This window comes from Coregonus lavaretus (assembly GCF_964263955.1).
Source record: "Coregonus lavaretus genome assembly, chromosome: 1".
In the NCBI taxonomy this organism is placed as follows: domain Eukaryota; kingdom Metazoa; phylum Chordata; class Actinopteri; order Salmoniformes; family Salmonidae; genus Coregonus; species Coregonus lavaretus.
Window position 1 is genome coordinate 13,765,437 of NC_139988.1, and position 18,737 is coordinate 13,784,173.

Sequence of the window (18,737 nt, forward strand, 5' to 3'; positions counted from 1 at the left end):
GTGATTACAGCTAGAGATGTATCATTCAATATTAACGCAAGGAGGGAAAGTACAAATTAATCTATATCATGATATTCAAGTGTAGAGTCCATTGATAATGTTGATTGAGGAGTGGGGAATGTGATGTTGGAACTGTATAACGGTGGATATAAGGTTTACAGGATTGGAAATGTGGAAACAAGACTACCTCAGTCGATCAGATAGTGCCCCAAGTGGCCAGAGAAAAGCTTGGGGGTCCTCTGAATGAAGAAATTGATAATGTATTTGAAGTTATTTTTATTGTGATATATTAATCTACCTATATTGTAGTCTACATGTAACGTAGAAATTGTCATGAATCAATGTATTTTCTGGGATGATGTCATGAGGTTAGGAATTCATTTGTATGTTTTGTTTGTTTGGTTCAAGTAATGTTATATCTGTGGAATTTTACTTACAACAGAAAAAGAATGGAAATGGGGGATTGATATTACGTATTTTATACAGTATTAGCTCATGTTTGGAATATTGAGAGCTGCATAAGCATTTGGAGGATGAGGACATTCCATGTATTTATATCTGTCACTGGTGGGTGCCAGAAGGTATGCGGGCCAAGATAGCTGGGGGGGCCACTGGTGCTAATCTTGGAAGGAGTACGTGATGGGATATCCTGACTAGGGTGCAACACGATACCATATAGGATGATCCTATATGTGGCGAGGAGTGACACTCAATAATGGTTGGCACCTGTTGGATAGAATTAGCTTGCAAACAAGTATATAAGCTAAGAGATTTCCTTTGTTCAGTTAGTTCATATAGCAATGGGCCACCCACGGGCCGTTTGCCATGTGAACCCGGTACAGCAATATTAAATACTTTTAATCAACTCTCCATGTAAGTGTTTAACTATTCTATTGCGTCCTGAATTACTCGATACCAGAAAATTCATCATAACATTTGTTCATTTTTTTTTTCATTCACTTTTTTTTTTATTGAGCAACAGGCTTAAAATTAATCTAGGTTTAAAGTGAAAACTAAACTTAGATTAGAGGAAGGATTTAATTTAACTAGGATTATTTTAAAACCTAGGTTTAAAATTATGTGCAACAACATTAATAGATAAACCTTGATTTCACCAAGTTTAACAGTTCATCCATGTTGGTGCAACCCACCCACACAGTTTATACACACACACCTGCTTGAGATTACGTTGTTCTGCAGCTCCTGTCTGTCGAAGGTGGCGAGGGCACACATCCCACCGTACACCGCTACATTACTGGGGGACAGGAGCTGGACACACAATCAATACCGCCATGCAGTACAGGAGGTTGGCACATCAACAGAAACAATCATTAGCATTTGTCTAGTAGCAATTGTTGATAAACAACAACACATTATGGAAAACTCTCCCCATTCATCAACAGCAACATTTTGTTTTCTATGTATGTTCTTCCTTTCTCCGGCCACAGGGGACAGCGAAAGTACAGAGTTCACCTTTAAAAAGGCAGACTGAGACAACTCAGGGAAGTCACAGACTTCACCTTTAAGGTACTACACAGACAGAAAGACAAGCAGACAGGCAAGCAGACAAGCAGACAGGCAGACAGGCAAGCAGACCGGCAAGCAGACAGACCTCAGTGAAGTCACAGACAGGCAGACTAACCTCAGCAAAGTCACAGTGGTCGAAGGAGGCCAGCAGGAAGCACTTGGCTGCTTGTTTGTACTTTCTGGAGGCCAGCTCAGCAAGGCCTGGGGGACAGACAGACAGACAGATGGGGAGGAGGAGGAACAATGAGAAAGAAGGAGAGGTCTAATTAACCTGTTAGAGTGTGTGGGGAGAAAACCCACTAAAAGCACAATGGATTAGTCAGTTTAAAACTAAATCATTAGCATGAGCGTCTGCACCCTTTGAAGGTTGGCATCTGTTGTTAGTGTGTTTGTTGAAGGTTGGCATCTGTTGTTAGTGTGTTTGTTGAAGGTTGGCATCTGTTGTTAGTGTGTTTGTTGAAGGTTGGCATCTGTTGTTAGTGTGTTTGTTGAAGGTTGGCATCTGTTGTTAGTGTGGTTTTATACTTTCTAGAGAACAACAGGTGAAAACACTTAGTACACAGTAAATTGGCCATTGTTACCTAGTGTTGATTTTTCAGTGTGTTAAATTAATACTCATTGGTGTAAAAGAACACCCATCATTGTCATATTTCCCAGCATGCTCTATTGCAGGTATATTTTTAGAATTGTTTGTTTCAAAATCTATGTTTTTGCACATTGATTGATTAATTAATCTTATGCTATTCAAATATAAGGACATACATTTTCTAAACTAATCCAATATATTACTTGGATTATTTGCATCCATTACAGAAATGGTTGTTCCAGTTTAGATACTTTAGGTAGTCTCATATCTTACTCTTCCCAACCCTGGCAGTCGTTGTGAATGCAGGTTGCGGCTGATAAAAAATGCCAAAGTTTGAATATCCCCACTCTGGCTGGATTCCAATAGGAATTACACATCAATTTGCAAACCAGCATTATGTGACTTGCAGGCATGCAGTGGCCTGTAAGACACAAGTTTCAGGCCCTAAAAGTAAGGCCTTATGAAATAAGTATTCTATTGTGTTAAAGGCCCAGTGCAGTCAAAATTCAGTTTTTCCTGTCTTTTTTATCCTATAGTAGCACAGCTAGTGAAACTAACACTTTAAAAGTGTTGAAAGATTAGATCAGTGTTATTTACTGATAGTTGCTGGTTGAAAATACAATTTACAAAGAACCTTCTAATCAGCCTGTTTGCATGGGCAGGAGTTTCGGCTTGCATGGTGACATCACCAGGCGGTAAATTGATTAATAAATGGAAGATGTAATATGTTATTATTCAAATGAAAATAAAGCTACTGAATTAGTCGTTATTTTCTTCACTCTCTCTGGTAAATTTTACATACACAAAAACAAACATTTGAAATCTGTCCCGAAATGTAATATATGTTTACTTGAAATAAAATATTTAGTAAAATCTCTAGAATGAGTCAATAACAAAACATAACTACGTATTCTTCCAACTCTATAATTGGTTTATACCACTATAACCCCCTGACCTTATTCAATTTATTTTATTTGAGGTACTGTGATTTTTATTTATTTGTTTTACTTTAATGTTATTGTATGTTTCTTAAGAAAAAAGATATACTTGTAGTGATGTCCTATTTTTATTTGCTATTGTATTGTAATTTGAAATGTAATAAAAAATTAAAATTAAACTATAGAAGAGGTCCAAACCTCTCTCCCAATAACAGCTAGTTAAGTTTTCCCATCCCCACCTCAGACCACTCCCAGACAGTCCCAGCAAGATTCTTGCTTGAGAAATAGTTTTTGTGCTAACAAGCTATTTTTGTCCATTTTAATGGAGAACTATTACAGTAAGGTACATAATTGTTACCCAGAAATTATTTGATATAAAAATGGCTGCATTGGGCCTTTAAATAATTTAATTTTAATGTTGACATATTCGCTTAGAATCGGACTTGGTGAAGTCCACAGGACTGAAAATGTATGAATGCAACAACCATGTCTAGGTCACTAACAAAAACGGTAATGGGTGGTAACTCTACAATTCACTCGAAAGGCAAGGCACTCTGGGGAATATGCAAATAAGGCTTTACACTAAGCAGTGTGTTAATTTAACACTGTCCCTCTGTCTATATGGGTCCACACTTTCAGAAATAGTTTTGGCCTCAGTGGCCAATCAGAATGTGCACCATGGCTAAATATTTGGTTGCTACATTTACAGTCTTATGTATCGAGTTGTCATCAACTCCAATTCGAATGTTAGTCCGTTATAGCCTAGTTCGTTAAATAAGATCCAATATAAAGAGAAAGGGGGTATGTCCGCTCACCGTTATACTGCTATAAATGTAATGTTTTATAAACATCATGGAACCATCTTGGAGATCTTATTTGCACTTCTCCAAAAATAGCATTGCATTCGAGCCATGTACGTTCTCACCATAAACCCATGGATGGTAAATCTTTCTAATAAATTCATCAAATTAAACAAAAACACTCAATCTGTCTTTTAAACCAACAACAATATTTCTAAATAGGATTGGGTCAGAAGCATGATATCATAAATCACATCTCTCATTCCATGAGCATAAGGCACTGTGTGCACACGTAGGCAAAAGGGCTCTATGGCAGGAGGCATGGTTGTTTGTCCTATCCATTGAAAATAGTTTGTTAAATAGTATTCACTAACCCTACAATAGACCTAGTTATAACAAACATGTAGCCAACTGGCTTCAACATGGAAATATTTGTTTACACACATTGCATTCGCATTTTGAAAATGCACTGCATGTTCGAGCCATGGACAATTGGACATTGCCCAAATGTTATAATAAGATTAGCCTACGATAGCCGTTGATATGGCCTGTTATTGACTTTGCCACGTGAAAGGTAAACAAACGAACAGGCTAATAGCCATGGCTACAAGTGGATTCAGCACCAATGACAGTGATCGGAATTACTGCGATTTGACAGTTTAGGTGCAACAGATGAAAGTGGAAGACTAGGCTACCGTGCACCTCCGCAGGCAAAATCGATGCCATAACCAATTGCGTTACAGCTAAGACCAGCTTTTGGTGAGTCTTACATTTTACCAGTAGCGCTGCTTGAAATGTGCACATTGGCGCACATTTAAAGAAACACCTCAAATATCTCCACCCCTCCAACCTCAGTGCAAGCGAGCTGATATGACTGGTGACTTACCAACCCTGGCGCCAGAGTTGGAAAGTAGCAGACTGCTGGCTTTTACAAGTCAAAATTGCCAAAGAGCGTGCATTTGAAAATTGAGCCCTCATTGTTGATTTAACACTGGAAAATGTGATCTGTACATCTCTTTGTAGCACAACAAAGACAGAGTGAATTACCTGCAGCACATTTTAATTTGGTGAGGACTGACTGACTCTGGCAATCTCTCTCCCCTCGTTGCTGAAACAGAAATAACAAGGATATTCCCTCAGTAAAGAAGAAGATATTCCCCCAGTAAAGAAGAACACTTCTGGGGTTGTCTTTTAGAAGACAGTAGAAGACTTAAAGTTCTCTCTCTCAGAGGAACCCATGACTTACCTCTGCTATCTCTGGAGTGGATTCGGCTTTGCTCACATAACTAAGGACGTGGGACCAGTTCTGGAGGTAGACACTAACCTGATGGATGAAAACACACTCACTTCAGGAAGAAACCCTATAGGACACAAATATCAAGACTGCCCTCTAGTGTTAGTCACTGGAGTTAATCAGATCACAGAGAAAGCGAGAGTTTGAGCGAGTGAGGGAGAGAACGAGAGAGGAATATCTCCCTTCTGCCCTCTGGACAAAGAATAATACATCAGAACATTGACCACTAACTATAATGATGACATACCTTGATGACATTAAGACACATGTTTATTACATGCTTGGCGCTAGTGCAGTAGTCTCGGGCTCGGGAGTAGCACTTGAGGGCGTTGCTGAGGTCACCGCAGTCCAAGTAGTGGTCCCCAAGATCATCATGACCCCGCCTGAAGTGAAAATAAATAGTATTAAGAGGGTTCGGGTCAGAACCAGAGGGGCAGCAGGTAGCTTAGCGCTTAAGAGGGCTGGGCCAGTAACCGACTAGGTGAAAAATCTGTCAATGTGCACTTGAGCAAGGTACTTAACCCTAATTGCTCCAGTAAATCGCTCTGGATTAGAGCATCTGCTAAATGACTAAAATGTCAAATGTAGGAAGAGAAGGCAGGAAAGGAAAATGTATGTTTCTCCCCCTTTGGCCTGAACAAAACACTACGCAGAATGACTGATCTACAAATTTACTTTACAACTTTTCATTGCAAATGACCTTACATTAAAAACTACTACTACTAGTCAACTACTCAGTGATTACTTCTAAGTGATCAAGATTTACAAATCAATCCAGCACCTTACTCAGGCCGATCCTCTCGGAGGTGAGGATTAGATTTACAAATCAATCCAGCGCCTAACTCAGGCCGATCCTCTCGGCGGTGAGGATTATTCAAATCTAAATATAAAGCCAGGTTTATTATCTACTTGCAAACAACCATAGCTTCTCCCACCCACCTGATGCTCTCTTTGATGGAGTTGCCTTTGTAGTTCTTCAGGTCAGTGTCCAGTTTCTCCAGTTTGAGCAGAGCCTTTTTCCTGGTCGACTCGGCCCACGCTGTGTCCAGAGGAGGGGGGTCCACTGCCCCGCCCTCCACAACAGCATCTGGAGCCACCTGGACCTCTCTGAACACACCTCAAATGAATCAAACACTAAAAGAAAATAACAAAATACACTTTCCAACAACAGGCTAAGCTAGGGTTGTCCTCCAGCTACACCAACAACAGGCTAAGCTAGGGTTGTCCTCCAGCTACACCAACAACAGGCTAAGCTAGGGTTGTCCTCCAGCTACACCAACAACAGGCTAAGCTAGGGTTGTCCTCCAGCTACAGCAACAACAGGCTAAGCTAAGGTTGTCCTCCAGCTACACCAACAACAGGCTAAGCTAAGGTTGTCCTCCAGCTACACCAACAACAGGCTAAGCTAGGGTTGTCCTCCAGCTACAGCAACAACAGGCTAAGCTAAGGTTGTCCTCCAGCTACACCAACAACAGGCTAAGCTAAGGTTGTCCTCCAGCTACACCAACAACAGGCTAAGCTAGGGTTGTCCTCCAGCTACACCAACAACAGGCTAAGCTAGGGTTGTCCTCCAGCTACACCAACAACAGGCTAAGCTAGGGTTGTCCTCCAGCTACACCAACAACAGGCTAAGCTAGGGTTGTCCTCCAGCTACACCAACAACAGGCTAAGCTAAGGTTGTCCTCCAGCTACACCAACAACAGGCTAAGCTAGGGTTGTCCTCCAGCTACACCAACAACAGGCTAAGCTAAGGTTGTCCTCCAGCTACACCAACAACAGGCTAAGCTAAGGTTGTCCTCCAGCTACACCAACAACAGGCTAAGGTAGGGTTGTCCTCCAGCTACACCAACAACAGGCTAAGCTAGGGTCGTCCTCCAGCTACACCAACAACAGGCTAAGCTAGGTTTGTCCTCTAGCTACAACAACAACAACAGGCTAAGCTAGGGTTGTCCTCCAGCTACAACAACAACAGGCTAAGCTAGGGTTGTCCTCCAGCTACACGTACCTGGTGGCCTCTGTGAGTTTGCGGTGGATCTCCTCGTACACGTCAACGTTGAAGGTCCTGTGGACGAAGGACAGGGCCATCTTCAAGGCTTCGGCCCGGAGCTGGGGACAGTGCTCTGCTATGAACTGCAGCCTCTCAATGCGCATCAGTCCACTGTAGCTGGACGCATACTGCTCCAGGTCCTACAGAGAGAGAAAGACCGAGACACACACACCTCAGTGAGACAAATGCCTAAAAAGGTAGATTTTTCACTCAATAGTCTACATACCCATTGTATAGATTCATTTGATCTCAGTAGAAACGTGTCATTTGTATGGTATTGGAGTCCAGTCTACATGAAATAAGTGGGCCTTTACAATGTTAGTAGGGGGAAACCCTGGATAGATTCATACCAGCGTGGGGTTTTCCACCACATAGTTGACATCTGGTGCATTCTGCTGGTCCTCCTGTGGGTCAGCATCTATCTGCATGGGCTCCACAACCCCCTGAAGAAGAGAGGACATACACTGATAGGTGTCATATAACAGTGTGGAACAATCAATGAAGGGAATACTGACTGTCTGCAATAGGGCTGTCCCCGACCCCAAAAAATATTGGTCGACCTAGAGGGAGTCCGACCAGTAATTGATTTGATTGTGCCGGTCCAGGCTCAGACTTGCTGCGCAGTGTAAAAAAAAAAAAAAGACAGCGAGTGACTGTGTGACTAGCACCCATTGTCTCTCTCTCTTTCCTGCTGCAGCGACCACCACAGTGTTTATAGCGCTGTCCGTGTTGCTGAAGCTGCACCAGCTATTTCTGACTGAAAAGTTCTTACCGAAATCCCTCATTTGTTTTAGGAAAAACATGACCTATTCCTTCAACCTTTGTTCTCTTTACGTGACACATGTATGTATTGCATGCACGTGACCAATAGGGCCTGACCTATAGCACATCATAATCACATCAATAAATAGGTTATAACAAACGGCGAACACCGTAACAGCAAAACGGATGCAGAGGATGTGACAAACTCGAAAAATGGGGGAATATTTACTGGTTGCTCAGGAGGTAAAGGGGAATTCAGATGTGTGGAATAAATGTGACTAGTTGTGGAACATACTGGAGATCAAGAAACAGAAGGCAAGAAGCTCTGCTGCATATTATGTGAGCCAAACAGGTGCTGGTAGATTACAATATAATGTTTCTGACCGCTTAGAACAATGTAAACAACACTAAATAAATTATAAGCGTACCAGAGAGTCTGTTGTAATGTTTTTTTGGTAAGCCTTTATTAAAGCAAAGACTAAAAACAGTCGCATTCATTCGTGAATGCAATTTGCGAAATGGAACGATTTATTTATAGTTTAAGCTAATTATTCAAGGCTCGCTTTATTTTATTTAAAAACTAAAATGTTTGATTGCATTTACATTTTAGTCATTTAGCAGACGCTCTTATCCGGAGCGACTTACAGTTAGTGAGTGCATAAATTTTCATACTGGTCCCCCGTGTGAATCAAACCCACAACCCTGGCGTTGCAAGCGCCATGCTCTACCAACTGAGCTACACAGGACTACATTTCAAATCATGAATGACTTGTTTGCTGTGTGATGACATGAACGAATGAATGATTGATACAGTAGCCTATATAAGTATTGAAATATAGGCCTAAGTAAGTTACAGTATTAAGACTAATCAGGATGCGCTCTTAGACAAACAGCTCGATGGTGGTTATACAAGGCTGCTATACTAAGCCTACTAATGATAATGACATCACTTATTACAAAAAGTAAAAGTAGTGTTATTATTATTATTATAAATATTATTTTTTAGACAATTTGGAACAGTGTAAACACTAAATAAATTATAAATAATACCAGAGAGGCTGTTCTTTTTCTTTTACCCCCTTTTTCTCCCCAATTTCGTGATATCCCATTTCGATCTTGTCTCACCGCTGCAACTCCCCAATGGGCTCGGGAGAGGCGAAGGTCGAGTCATGCATCCTCCGAAACATGACCCGCCAAACCGCGCTTCTTAACACCCGCCCGCTTAACCCTGGAAGCCAGCCGCACCAATGTGTCGGAGGAAACAACATTCAACTGACGACCGAAGTCAGGCTGCAGGAGCCTGGCCCGCCACAAGGAGTCACTAGAGCAAGCCCCCACTAGCCAAACCCTCCCCTAACCCATGGCCAGTGATTTCAATAGGCAGCAGCAGTCTCTAATGTGCTAGTGATGGCTATTTAACAGTCTGATGGCCTTGAGATAGAAGCTGTTTTTCATTCTCTCGGTCCCAGCTTTGAGGCACCTGTACTGACCTCGCCTTCTGGATGATAGCGGGGTGAACAGGCAGTGGCTCGGGTGGTTGATGTCCTCGATGATCTTTTTGGCCTTCCTGTGACATCAGGTGCTGTAGGTGTCTTGGAGGATGGATAGTTTGCCCCCGGTAATGCGTTCGGCAGACCGCACCACCCTCTGGAGAGCCCTGCGGTTGCGTGCGGTGCAGTGCCCTTACCAGGCAGTGATACAGCCCGACAGGATGCTCTCAATTGTGCATCTGTAAAAGTTTGTGAGGGTTTTAGGTGCCAATCCCAATTTCTTCAGCCTCCTGAGGTTGAAGAGGCTCTGTTGCGCCTTGTTCACCACTTTCTCCACTGCGGTCCCGTCGATGTGGATAGGGTGGTGAACCCTCTGCTGTTTCCTGAAGTCCACGACCATCTCCTTTGTTTTGTTGACGTTGAGTGAGAGGTTATTTTCCTGGCACCACACTCCCAGAGCCCTCACCTCCTCCCTGTAGGCAGTCTCGTCATTGTTGGTAATCAAGCCTACTACTGCGGTGTCGTCTGCAAACTTGATGATTGAGTTGGAGGCGTGCTTGGCCACGCAGTCATGGGTGAACAGGGAGTACAGGAGGGGGCTGAGCACACACCTTTGTGGGGCCCCAGTGTTGAGGATCAGCGAAGTGGAGATGTTTCTTACCTTCACCACCTGGGGGCGGCCCGTCAGGAAGTCCAGGACCCAGTTGCACAGGGCGGGGTTCAGACCCAGGGCCTCAAGCTTAATGATGAGCTTGGAGGGTACTATGGTGTTGAATGCTGAGCTATAGTCAATGAACAGCATTCTTACATAGGTATTCCTCTTGTCCAGATGGGATAGGGCAGTGTGATGGCGATTGCATCGTCTGTGGATCTATTGGGGTGGTAAGCAAATTGAAGTGGGTCTAGGGTGACAGGTAAGGCAGAGGTGATATGATCCTTGACTAGTCTCTCAAAGCACTTCATGATGACAGAGGTGAGTGCTACAGGGCGATAGTCATTTAGTTCAGTTACCTTTGCTTTCTTTGGTACAGGAACAATGGTGGCCATCTTGAAGCATGTGGGAACAGCAGACTGGGAATGGGAGAGATTGAATACGTCCGTAAACACAACAGCCAGCTGGTCTGCGCATGCTCTGAGGACACGGCTAGGGATGCCGTCTGGGCCGGCAGCCTTGCAGGGGTTAACATGCTTAAATGTCCATGTTGGCCATGGAGAAGGAGAGGCCACAGTCCTTGTCAGTGGGCCTCGTCAGTGGCGCTGTGTTATCCTCAAAGTGGGCGAAGAAGGTGTTTAGCTTGTCTGGAAGCGAGACGTCGGTGTCGGCGACATGGCTGGTTTTCCTTTTGTAGTCCGTGATTGTCTGTAGACCCTGCCACATACGTCTCGTGTCTGAGACGTTGAATTGCGACTCCACTGTCTCTATACTGATGTTTTGCCAGTTTAATTGCCTTGCGGAGTGAGTAGCTACACTGTTTGTATTCTGCCATATTCCCAGTCACCTTGCCATGGTTAAATGCGGTGGTTCGCGCTTTCAGTTTTGCGCAAATGCTGCCATCTATCCACAGTTTCTGGTTAGGGTAGGTTTTAATAGTCACAGTTGGCACAACATCACCTATACACTTCCTGATAAACTCACTCACCTTTTCAGTGTATTCATCTAAATTATTTTCGCAAGCTACCCGGAACATATCCCAGTCCGCGTGATCAAAACAATCTTGAAGTGTGGATTCCTATTGGTCAGACCAGCGTTGAATAGTCCTTAGCACAGGTACTTCCTGTTTGAGTTTCTGCCTATAGGAAGGGAGGAGAAAAATGTAGTCGTGGTCAGATTTGCCGAAATGAGGGCTGGGGAGGGCCTTATAACCATCCCGGAAGTTCGAAAAGCAATGGTTGAGGATTTTGTCAGCGCGAGTACAACAGTCGATATGTTGATAGATCTTCGGCAGCCTAGTCCTCAAATTTGCTTTGTTAAAATCCCCGACTACAATAAATGCAGCCTCAGGATGTGGTTTCCAGTTTGAATAAAGTCTAGTGAAATTCTTTGAGGGCCGTCGTGGTATCGGCTTGAGGGGGGATATACACGGCCGTGACTATAACCGAAGAAAATTATCTTGGGAGATAATACGGTCGGCATTTGATTGTGAGATATTCTAGGTCGGGTGAACAGAAGGACTTTAGTTCCTGTATGTTACTACAATTACACCATGAGTCGTTAATCATGAAACACACACCTCCGCCCTTCTGCTTCCCGGAGAGATCTTTATTCCTGTCTGCGCGATAAACTGAGAACCCATCTGGCTGGACCGATTTTGACAGAATATCCCCAGAGAGCCATGTTTCCGTGAAACAAAGTATGTTACAGGCCTTGATGTCTCTCTGGAAAGAAATCCTTTCCCGGAGCTCGTCGAGCTTGTTAACCTGAGACTGAACATTAGCGAGTAGTATACTTGGAAGCGGTGGGTGGTGTGCCCGCCTCCTAAGTCGAACCAGCAGGCCGCTCCGAGTGCCTCTCCTCCGCCGGCGATGTTTTGGGTCAGCCGCTGGAATCAGTTCAATTGCCCTGGGGAGAGCAAACAAAGAATCTGCTTCGGGAAACTCGTATTCCTGGTCATAATGCTGGTGAGCTCTGATATCCAATAGTTTTTCCCGGCTGTATGTAATGATACAAAACACTTTCTGAGCTAATAATGTAAAAAATAATACATAAAAAAACAAAATACTGCAAAGTTTCCTAAGAGCTAGTCGCGAGGTCGCCATCCTCGTCGGCGCCAGGCATAGTAAATTCGATCAGACGTATCCCTTGAACAAACAAGATTAACCAACTCAAATCCCAATATGAGAGGTCCACCAAAGTCCTTGTCAATTCCCTGACAGCCCAACAATGTGCAATGGAGTGTTCACTGAGGATAGCTTAGGTTTTGGGAAAACACAAAAAAACATTTTCAGATGCTGAGATGGTAAAATAATGCATGTGTGAAGTTGCTAGCGCCTTGCTTGAAGGTAAACTAAAAGATGAGCTCAGGGAAAATATCAAACAGATCCCACTATCAGATTCCACAGCAATGAGGAGAACTGAAATATTAGCTGAAGATTTAACTTCACAACTTGATGAGGCCATTCAGAATGCACCACGCATTTCATTAGCTGTGGATGAAGCAACAGATAACACTGATAATGCCCAGCTTCTGGTGTTAGATTTTATAACGAAACAAATAAGTAATTCTGTGCGGAGCTGTAGCGCTTAACTAATCTAGAAGTACACACATGGGGAGAGGATATCCATGAGGCCATCAAAGGGATGCTGACAAAATGGGGATAGATCTGAAGTCTGTGGTCTCCATCACCACAGATGGAGCTCCAGCCATGATAGGAAGAGGGAGGGGACTGGTTGCACATTTGAAAGAGAACCACCCTAACCTGACGACATATCAATGCATCATCCATCAATCTGTCCTGTGTGCCAGTCTGGGAAAATAGTATTCTGAGGTCATGACAAAGATGATGAAACTGAACAGCTTTTTGAGAGCAACATCATCCCTACAACACCGCCTGCTTCGAGGCATTCTGACAGAGGCCAATGCCAGTTTTGATGACTTACTACTGCACAACAATGTCAGATGGCTCAGCAAAGGCAAGGTTTAGGAATGCTTTTGGGCCATTCAGGAGGAAATCAAAGCTTTCTTATCAGAGCAAAAGAGTGACAAGGCAACTCAATTTTCAGAGTTTTTGGAAGATGAGGGGAAGATGGAAACAGTTGCATTTTTTTTTACAGACATTACATCACACCTTAATCAACTGAATGTTAAGCTGCAGGGACGGGACAACACAGTGTGTGATATGATAACAGCAGTCGGGCTTTCCAGAATACCTTTGAGCTTTTTAAGAATGATCTCCAGGGAGAACTTGTCCACTTCCCCAATCTTCTGGTGCAAATGCAGGGAGACAAAGATGTTCTCAACCATGTTGATTTCGTCCAGAAGCTGATGGATAACTTCAAGGTTCCCACGGGGGGCCAGTGTGAAAAATGTATGCACTCACTAATTGTAAGTCGCTCTGGATAAGAGCGTCTGCTAAATGACTAAAATGTCAATTGGATCACTAAAAAAATACAACTTTGTAGTCCCGTGTAGCTCAGTTGGTAGAGCATGGCGCTTGCAACGCCAGGGTTGTGGGTTCGATCCCCACGGAGGACCAGTATGAAAAAATGTATGCACTCTAACTGTAAGTCGCTCTGGATAAGAGCGTCTGCTAAATGCCTAAAAATGTAAAAAGGTTCGCTTTGATGACTTCACTGTTGGAAGAGAACTGCTGCTGCTCATCCAGAACCCCTTCTTGGTCACAAATGTGACAAAATTGTCAGAAGAAGCAAAACAGATCTTCAGATGGGTAGCTGTTGCATCACTGCAAATGGAGTTGATCGAGCTGCAAGAAAATGTGGCCTTGAAGGAGCAGGCTGGTTATTGTGACCCTGTAACTTTCTGGGGAAAGCTGGTGCCTGCAGCTGATGTCCCTGTTCTCAAGAAACTGGCACCATACATCCTGACCATGTTTGGCTCCACAAACAGCTGTGAATCAGACTTCTCCACAATGAACTTTATTAAAAACAAGGCCCATGTACAATGGTTCACAGTGCACTTTTTGCATAGACAATTATGCAACCACTTTCGTTCTTCAGCAATGTTGCACAGCCTTTATTATTATTATTATTATTATTGTAATTAATTCAAATTCTTAATCTCATTTCATGTATTTAATGTACATTTTATATAACAAAATGTTTCCTAAGTCGTAGACGACTATGTTTGTTACTATGCTGTACCACAGCGCCGATAAAGGACGATATCCATCCGAACCTTTGCCACCTAGGAAATGTGTGTTACTGGACCTTCTCAAATAGTAGTTGAGTAACACTGGTCTAGGAAAAGGCGCCAATTCAACAGCACACTAATGTGTTTCAGAACCATGGGCAGCGAACACTATCCAACGCAGGAGAAAGCGCATTGGTTATAAAATAATAATATTTTTATTAGTGTTGCACCATTGTTCTTATGTAATATAACCATATACAATTTCAGTAACACATGTCTTAGAGTGATGGACTGTGCCATCCCCACGGCCTCCGCATAAAGGCGCTAATCAGACAGGTGTCTTGTACACCAAGATATATATATATATATATATATATATATATATATATATATATATATATATTATGATACGACCAACAGCCTATCGACCAAACAATCGACCAGTCGACTAAATGGGGTCAGCCCTAGTCTGCAACCAGGTTAGCAAGGTAATCAATAATAATACACTAACGTTACACTCCCACAATTGGCAGATCGCTCACGTCCTACTGGATATTTACATTGGAGACACATTGTACAATTTTAAAAAGGGCTTGCTAAACGAACGTTACTAGCTGACTAACAAGTCAGCTACCTAGCAAGCTACAATAACAAAGTTAGCTAGCTACGTCAGCTAGTTAACTAACGTTACCGTATTACTGTCAAAGTGCCTGAAGCCATAATTACCAGCGAACAACTTCCTGAGCTACATAGGCACCTTTCTCAAAAACGAGTAGATAATTCTAACACCTAGTTGGTACAGAATAACAGTGAATGGAAATATAACGATGTAGAGTTAGCTATATGAACTTGCGAAAGTTAGCCTAGCTTGCCAGTACTGCTCGCGGCCCAAGCTAACTAGCTAGCTAGCGACCCAATTTATGCAAGGAGGCTCTCGTGCTTATCGGATTTTCCATGCTCCCAGGTAAACGCCGGCACAGCCTTCTCCGCGTGCATCCCCGCCACACTGTTGTTGTGCATTCAAATCGATGATTAATTACCTGAAAGTTGAATACTTGCACAGGCAAAGGCATCTTTTCCCGTTGCTGTCGTTCTGCAGCAACAGCGTCTATCACATCCGGCGCATGGGTTCACAGCAGGGATCGTTACGTAATGACGTCTGCTCTGCTCCAGATGTGTTGGATGCAGAATAAAAAAATATTATACATGGTCGAAAACTGATGGGTATGCACATTTGTAACCGTAAAGATACTACTTAGTTCATAAAGGAAAACATGAATAACTTAAATTGTAAATAAGAACATTTTGAGATCAACCTTACGATGAATACATGTTTTACTTTGTCACACTACTTTAGGGTTTTTTGTCGTTTTGTCGCGAGTTTTTGGTCTGACAACTTTTCAATTGTCAGCACAAAATAGTTTACGACAGCCTTCCATACAGAGCGAAAATAGCAACACAGTGGCAACAGCTGTAGCCTGGGGTGTAATCATTTGTCCAAACAGTTGGCAACTAAAACGAGAGTTTCTAATGGACAAATTCAGGTACTGTAAATCCATCCCCGATTCGTTCCGTTTGCTTCTGTTTAAGAAACGTTTTGCAACATAATTGGTGTAATGAATATGCCCCTAGGATACTACGCTACAGGGACAGATGCACTATGCTCCGCCATTATCTGGTTGCTAAAATTCTAATAGTTCGCCTAATTTCAGTTTGTGGCAAAACAAGCAGTAATTGTGTAGAAAATGACCGCTGTGAAATATATTTTCCATAACCAACAATATTGTGTATTCCGCTGTTTGAAGCTGGTGTACAAAACCGAAAGTAAAATACGCAAAAACGAAACTGCAGCACAGGACGCATAGAAATATCACACATAGAACATATCTACCGCTTCTTAGACTTGCTTTCAACGGGAATTAAATATCTATAACTCATATTTCTATGTGAATTTGGTCGGGTATCCCAAAAAGTTACATATTGTAGCAAGGGCCAAGTCAGCATCACCAGCCAGAGGGCGCTCAGTTTCAGATGTTGGAGAGGAAGAAGCACGGGGTTAATAGTAGGTGGTTTTGAGAGGTGTCCGAGAAACAGAAGTCGTTTATAATCGCAATGGAACCCAATGATGTTGTTTGATTCACTTGCGGTTGACTGGCGGAGTGCACAGCTTGGCTACTTTGAATCACGGTCGTATAAACGAGCTGCTGAAAGCGACGGTTAAAGTTTGAGTCGAATCAAAGTCAGGACGAGGAGACAAAAAATAGACGATCTTTGAAGAGGATTAAAAAAGCGCTGGAAAACCTTTATTAATCTCTTCTTTGATCCGATTCTGCTCACTTAATTCATTTTCGGTGACCAGTTCCCTGGTGTTTTGTTGTTGCAGTTGGGAGGAAGCACATCGGAGGAAGGTGTAAAACCACAGCCATGTGGTTTATTTTTTTCCATGTAAGTATTAGCCCTACGCTGTAGCTATTTTCTTTATCACAGAAGAAGTGTTTTAAGTAAATCGGCATACTCAGGGTTATTGTACATTACTGCCACAAGATCGACTAGGAAGTGCTACATTTTCATATCATGTAGCCTAATTCAAAATAATTGATTAGACCACAGACTCTAGCCTCTCTTTTGTTTACCGTAGCACAGCCTATGGACACGAAATAGACACGAAACAACTCCTAAACATCCCTTTAAACTTTAAATGGACCATTTTAAGAGCCAATAATGTTGCTTAATCGCGTTGTTTTTGTAGTCATACGTTTGTTATGAACTCTACAGTTGAATCACAGAGCCAACACCAGTCAGACATGTTTCTATTGGCAGTGCCCCAATCTGGCAGATTTGCATTGCCTAATCTTCAGAGAAAAAAAGCTATATTTCTATTTTTGATAATCCCGAACCAGGCACATGAACATTTATTTTATGAATTAGGATTATTTATTTACATCCCTCTTGTTCATGCTATATCCACATATCTATATGTGCTAAGAGCTCATATTTCACGAAGGAGACACATTTTAGTAAATAAAAAAGGGTTGGATTACATCCCTCTGCTTCCTACAACTGACATCTGTTACTGGTTGAAGTATCAATCCCTCTGAAAATAGCAGCAAACAGGAAATTGCTCACACACTGAAAATAAGTCTGGCTATTAAATGTGACACTATAAACCGACTGGCAAATTGCAGGGCATGAGTGACTATGTGCCAAGAGGAGAACTTCCTGTCTTTGCCAATTCAGCAAAAGTTAGTGGTCAGACTGAGAAGAAATAGCATTTGCCATTTGAGAGGGACTCAGTCAGAATATGTATAGAGTTGTACAGCGAAATCTTGGTTATTTTACGCAGAAACAGACTGGTCTGTCTGGCAACCAGGCTACATTAAATCCAGTGCAGGAGCCAGTCTCCATACACTCAACTAGATTATGTTCTCAAGTGTGTCACTGTCATCTTATGATGAGGGTGATGATGATGATGATGATGATGTGTGTCTAAGTCTCTTCAGGTTCCCGTGTGAGGTCATAAAGATGGGACGCGGCGGTCCAGGGAGCAAAGCTGGCGCTGGCGGCTGACTGGCCCCTCCAGCAGCCAATCAGGATGCATGTCTCCTCGATGGGTGTCAGCAAGCTATGCTTCCTGTTCTCCCTGGCTCTCTGTGCCCTGCTGCTCCTCCTCCCCACCCTCCAGCCCTCACAGCACCAGGGGGACCTGCCCCAGCCCCGGGCCCACAACAAGCCTGCCCGGCGCCCTGGACGTCTGGTGGTTCCTCTCCAGGCAGATATGGGGAACGGGACAGTGACAGTGGGGCGTAAAGGGATTGATGGTGGCTCTATGGAGCAGAGCACACCCAGAGAGACCAAGAGGACTGGGGATGGGGACTGGGTGTATACAGCTGGTCGAGGTGACACCCAGGGCACTGGGAAGTATACACACTCTCAGATACGGTCGGAGGGGAACTTCCTCCACAGAGCTGGGGGTGTGGCGGGGGCTGGAGGGTCTCGGTCCAGGAACCCTCTGGAGCTGAAAGACATTTTCATAGCGGTGAAGACCACCAGGAAGTACCACAAGTCCAGATTGGATCTGTTGTTCCAGACCTGGGTGTCCAAAGCCAAAGAACAGGTAGGGAGGAACACACACGCAGGCATACACACATGTTTTGTCTACAGGGTAGATCATCTCCTTTGTCTTGTACTGTTACCAAGTCCTCCAGACAGCATGTTTCCAAAGTACACAATGACACCTCTCTCTCTCTGTCTCTCTCTCTTCTCTCTTTTTCTCTTCTCTCTCTCGTCCCAGCAGCTGTAGTAACATTACAGTGCCATGGGCTGCATCTCACTGAACTACACTGCAGGTCCATTTCTCTGAACACTTTACTGTACTCCTTCAACAAGGGTTTGATATCATATAGAACACATCATATAGAACATACTCTATCATATAGAACACATCATATAGAACATATCATATAGAATATACTCTATCATATAGAA

The 18,737-nt window shown here is 43.1% G+C and overlaps 2 protein-coding genes across 3 annotated transcripts in view; one reads left to right on the plus strand and one right to left on the minus strand.

Annotated features, from left to right (window-relative positions):
* Positions 1-15,369, minus strand: part of LOC311130259 (COP9 signalosome complex subunit 1-like) — a 35,495-nt gene extending 20,126 nt beyond the window's left edge. The window contains exons 1-10 of one of the 2 annotated variants that reach the window (XM_084162969.1): positions 15,293-15,362; positions 11,085-11,235; positions 7,543-7,635; positions 7,151-7,332; positions 6,085-6,252; positions 5,393-5,528; positions 5,098-5,175; positions 4,899-4,959; positions 1,643-1,728; positions 1,175-1,269 (exon numbers count right to left, since the gene is read on the minus strand). In XM_084162969.1, coding sequence (XP_084019095.1) covers positions 1,175-1,269; positions 1,643-1,728; positions 4,899-4,959; positions 5,098-5,175; positions 5,393-5,528; positions 6,085-6,252; positions 7,151-7,332; positions 7,543-7,635; positions 11,085-11,132 — 947 coding nt within the window. In that variant the 5' untranslated portion in view covers positions 11,133-11,235; positions 15,293-15,362. Of the gene's footprint in view, positions 1-1,174; positions 1,270-1,642; positions 1,729-4,898; positions 4,960-5,097; positions 5,176-5,392; positions 5,529-6,084; positions 6,253-7,150; positions 7,333-7,542; positions 7,636-11,084; positions 11,236-15,292 lie in introns of both variants that reach the window. The other variant, XM_084162970.1, reaches the window with a different exon arrangement.
* Positions 15,370-16,323: 954 nt separating this feature from the next.
* Positions 16,324-18,737, plus strand: part of LOC311135023 (beta-1,3-N-acetylglucosaminyltransferase radical fringe-like) — a 33,244-nt gene continuing 30,830 nt past the window's right edge. The window contains exons 1-2 of the mRNA XM_084168867.1: positions 16,324-16,697; positions 17,744-18,366. Of these exons, the coding sequence (XP_084024993.1) occupies positions 17,845-18,366 (522 nt within the window). The 5' untranslated portion in view covers positions 16,324-16,697; positions 17,744-17,844. The remainder of the gene's footprint in view (positions 16,698-17,743; positions 18,367-18,737) is intronic.